This window comes from Tupaia chinensis, unplaced genomic scaffold (genome assembly GCF_000334495.1).
Source record: "Tupaia chinensis unplaced genomic scaffold, TupChi_1.0 Scaffold000708_1, whole genome shotgun sequence".
NCBI lineage: Eukaryota > Metazoa > Chordata > Mammalia > Scandentia > Tupaiidae > Tupaia > Tupaia belangeri.
Window position 1 is genome coordinate 38,562 of NW_006160231.1, and position 4,892 is coordinate 43,453.

General features: G+C 49.8%; 1 protein-coding gene across 1 annotated transcript in view; it reads right to left on the reverse strand.

The window, feature by feature from the left end:
- Nucleotides 1-4,892, reverse strand: part of ABCC5 (ATP binding cassette subfamily C member 5) — a 113,193-nt gene that overhangs the window by 19,842 nt on the left and 88,459 nt on the right. The window contains 2 exon segments of the mRNA XM_014592513.2: nucleotides 2,226-2,415; nucleotides 4,606-4,695. Coding sequence (XP_014447999.1) covers nucleotides 2,226-2,415; nucleotides 4,606-4,695 — 280 coding nt within the window.

Below are 4,892 nucleotides of genomic sequence, written 5' to 3' on the forward strand. Positions count from 1 at the left end.
CCCGCACCCAGGACTAGGGGCGTGGTTAGTGGCCCCTTACCCAGGACTAGGGGGCGTAGTTAGTGGCCCCTCACCCAGGACTAGGGGACGTGGTCAGTGGCCCCTCACCCAGGACTAGGGGGCACGGTCAGTGGCCCCTCACCCAGGACTAGGGGCGTGGCTAGTGGCCCCTTACCCAGATACAAGGAGAAGGAGACACTCAACTGAAGCCAAGGCAGTGCTTAAAGATCCAAACTGAGGAAGGAACGGAGCCCAAATGAATGGGTCCGGGTGTTCCACTTCACAAACGGTGGCCAGGTTTGAACCCCCTGGACTGGACGACGGTACAGGGCCCTGAATGTAGACTACCCTCGCCCTGATGGGGTTGGGGGTCAGAAATGCGAGGCGGCCTCCTGGCGGAGTCCTTAACTTTGACCACAGCAGAGCCAGGGCCCATGAGCTTGGAAGAAGCTGTGTTAGGGAGAGAGCTTCGACCCTGTAAGTCAGACTATTTATCACTGTTTTCTTCTTCTGCTTATTTCTTTTCTGTCACCACCTGATGTTCACGTCTTAGTGAGTATTTTGGTCTATGCTGCCAGTGTTACAGAAAATCATAGCAGGAACACCGGTCAGCTTTCAGAAGAGCAGTGTTCCCGGGGACACAGCAGAGCAGGAGAGGACAACCACCGTGGGGCAGCCACCTCCATGGCAGAAGAGTCTCTCCCAGAGGGAACTGGAGGCAGGGTCGTATCTGACAGGAAATAAGTTCACAGACAGCAGAAAACCACTACTACTTTCTTAGATGGTTCTTTAAAAGACAAAAGGCCTTTTGCTATTATTGTTGCTGCTGTTTTTTAATTGCAAAAAGGAAATCTAGAAGAGTTTTGACTCTAAGTAAGCATGGTGCCCCAAAACTAATGAGAGCGAACAGAAAAGACCTCTTACACAAGAATAAACAGGTTAGTAATTCGATCTTTGAAACATATACAAGAAAGAAAGAGGGGGGACCAGCAGTTAGCATAATGGCTATGTCATTGGACTCCCATGTAGTCAACCGCAGTTCGAGTCCCGGACACGGTGGCTTAATACGCCAGGTGCGAGTGCGTGCGTGCCCAAGATCCGGAGAGGAGAATGGAGGAGAAGGGATTGCGGTGTGGCCACCCCCCTGGGGGGTGATTTCTCGCTTTCTGTCTCTCCGCCTCTTTTTGTCTTTCTGGTGAACGCACGCGCCCTATAGCAAAAACCTCTCCAAAAAAAAAGAAAGAAAGCGGGAACTAAACAAGTTACCCCAGTCTTAACCCTAGAAATCTAGAGAGTATTGGGGACCAGCAGGTGGCATGGTGGTTAAGGCGCTGTATGATCCCATATGGCCGACCACGGTTCTAGTCCCAGACCTTGGTGGCTTGCTTTCTCACTCCCCCCTCTCTCTCTCTCTGGTCAAACTGAAATAAATGAATGGATAAATAAAATTGAATAAATAATTCTTTAAAAAAAAGAAGAAGAAAAAGGGTATATGATAGCACATTTCTAAGAATAAGAGGGAAGGAAAACCCGGCCTAAAAGTGAGGCCAATGCTCTATTTCATTTCAACTGACACTGATCAATAAGACAGCTTCTGCCTTTGGAGAAACCAAGTTCTTTATTTAGAGCGATGTTAGCTTCTGACAAATACGAGGCTACGGCAATATATCACAAATCCTTACAGTTCTTCATGGTTTGACTTCATAGAAATGGGATCTCACTGCAGGGCCATTCATAACCATGAAAAGCTGACGACGATCCCAACTCCCTACCAACCAGCGATCGGTAAAACATAAACCACGGTGTGTCCATAAAGTAGGACTTGGTACGTGGCTGCGTAGCGGTCACGGGAAAACACTGATGGTTTTAAAAGAAAGCCATGAAATAGCATGTGGAAATGAACATACTTTCATAAGCAGAGAAAGCCAAATAAGAGAGCTGCCGAAATATTACTAGGGCCTGTCTCTGCGCCGTGGGCCCGGGTGCTCGTCCCGTCTGTACTTTGCTGTATGTCCCAGGTGTTCTGCACTGAGTGGATACTTTTATGACTGGAAAATACACTAAATGTCATAAAAGCGAGGTAAAAAATAAACATAGAAAATTGATTTCAGAGGGCCTGAGACACTAATCACTCACCCAACAGGGATCCGGCTTGAAGGGATGAAAGTGCTACCAAGAATCTGCTAAGTTCTCCGTTTCCCCAAGGAGGCCTTCGATGTCCTTACCTGATCCTGTCCGTCCCACGATGCCAATCTTCTCCTTGGGCTTGATGGTGAAAGACACTTTCTTCAGGACCAGAGGGAGGTTTTCCCGGTACCTCATCTCCGCATTCTCGAAGGTCACCTCTCCTTCCTGGGGCCAGTCAGGGGAAGGGGCCTTGTTCTTAATTCTGGCAGGAGCTTCCAAGGAGAGAGTCTGGGGAGACACGAGAGGCCAACTCAGACTCTCCACAGTCTGACTTTGTCAGAGAAGTGAAACCAGGACGATCGCAGCAGCCACACCGAGGCAGCCACTCGTTCCCTCGCCGTCAAAGAAGCCCTGGGCAGGAAGTGCTCATCACCACTCAACTACATGGAGACAGAGTACAATGCCACCGAGCGCTAGGCTGCTGAGCGTCAGCCAGGGAGCGGTGGTTTAGACCCGGCCTCCGAGTGTAAGGCGCTTTCCCCAAACTGCTCGGGGACTGAGCACAGCTGAATAGGGCATGGGGCCGTCTATCCCTCTTCGACCAGAGCAGTCTTTACTGCAAGTCCTTGGAAATATTCCACTTGAGACAGGACTGCACCATTTGAAGCAACTGGCCTAAACACGGAGGAAGGAAACTAACATTTATTGAACATCCGATCAGGTAATGGCATTTTAGCGGCTCTTGGTCGATCTGGGAAACAAGCATTCTGAGTTTAGCTGTGTGACCTAGACATGTCACATCTTCTCTCTGGGCCTTAGTTTCTCATCTGAAATCGTGGAGACGGCTGGTCTTGGAGATCCATTCCAGCTATAGAACGCAGTGATATGGCCGCTGTCAACAGTCATGCCTCACCAGGTTCTAAACCCTGTCAGCCCAGGAGCTTAGGCCCTTACAGGGAAGTAAGGGCCAGAGCCTGCTGTGCTTGCGTGGGAGGGAGTCCAAGTCTGCGCTCTAAGCTGGATGGCCTCCATGCTGGGAAGGCACCCAGGCTAGGGACGGCGGGAGGAAGGCAGTCCTCGGAAACGTGACTGGTTAGAGGAGCCCCTCTGTCTCCACTGACCATCACCCTGGGCTCTCCCACACATGGTTACTGACAGCAATGGAAAAACTCAGGCACCACACACCCAGGTGTACACGCATATCGTCCACATGCCAGGACACTGGGCAAAGAGGGTGGTATCCAGACCCTTACGGCAGCCACCTGTCACTCTTGCTGTGAACAGTCATTAGTAAGATTGAGAAACACTCTACAGTGTTTCTGTAGAGTGGAGTGAACTCTACAGTGGAGTTCATCACGCTTCAATAGGGGAAGCATATCTCTGCTAGAAAATGCGGTTTATACACACTCGGTTCTCAGGTAAACGATAGTTTTTCAAAACTATGTCTGCAAGTCAGTGACTTGGAATTCGAATGTGTTCTTCCCATGTAAACAATGACACATGTGCTGGCCAAGTCTCAGGGCAGTTCACAATATTGCACCTTCGGAGAACTGAGTTAAACGTGAGAATCCTAATTATTCATGCATTGCTTTCCTTCTTTCTTTTTCTTCTTCTTTTTTTAAAAATTTTGCTATGGGGCACATGTACTTGCCAGAGAAAGAGGGGAGTAAGAAAGCAGCCCCCAGTGGGGAGGGCCACACTGCAATCCCTTCTCCTCCATCTCCTCTCAGGATTCCAGGTGTGCACACATATGTGCCTGGCGTATTCTTCAAGCTGAACCACAGTCGGCCATGTGGGACCAGCTGCTTTAACCTCCCTGCCCCATCTCCTCTCAGGATTCCAGGTGTGCACACATATGTGCCTGGCGTATTCTTCAAGCTGAACCACAGTCAGCCATGTTTTAATCTCCCTGCCACCTACTGGCCCCAAGCTCTGCTCCTTTCTATCAAAAATTGCTTGCAGAACTCCAATTAGGATTCAGCAAAATGCCCCCCACGGCAAGACTGGAGAGCTCCCAGGGAAAGGGGAGAAGGGCTAGACCCTCGCAGTACTGACTAAATCTACTGGTTTCTAAACTTCTAACGCAGCTGAGAAGTCACTACGGAGCATTTAAAAACCATGGAAGCCTGCGTCCCACTCTCGACCTCCTGCTTCAGCATCTCCAGACCATCCTGGTAAGAGCAGCTGGACTAGACAAGAATACATGGCTTTGAACGTATAAGGAATGTTTTAATAGCTCAACCGAACCGACAAGATTCTGAACTCTGAATCAGCCGTAAGCTCTCGACTGGACACATTTACAGACATATTTAGATACGCTTTTGGTACTCATGTCTCCATTCCAAACAAGCTGGAGATTAGCGGGTGATCTTCTGTGGGAAAAGCAGGCCTCCTCCTTGCATGTCCATCTAAGCGAGGAAAAGGTAAGGTGACCCCAGGAGGAAGCAGATCCGAGGGAAGGGCCAGAAGCAGTCTGACCTTAATGTAGTGATTGATCCTCTCCACCGATGTGAACCGGGCTTCTGTCTCGGACGCCAATCGGACGGTGAACTGGAACAGTCCCGTTAACTGTTAGAATTAGAACCCAAGAGAGAATCCATTACCAACAGGTGCCAGGCAAGACCAGAGAACGTTCTTCATCTGGAAGACCATACTCCGTTACAAGAACTAAATGGCACGTGCAGCAGCAGGTTTTAAGGACCTGGCTGCTCAAACATTCGATGTTCCGCCGTGCGCAGGAACACGCAGCTCGGCAGTGCTGCCGG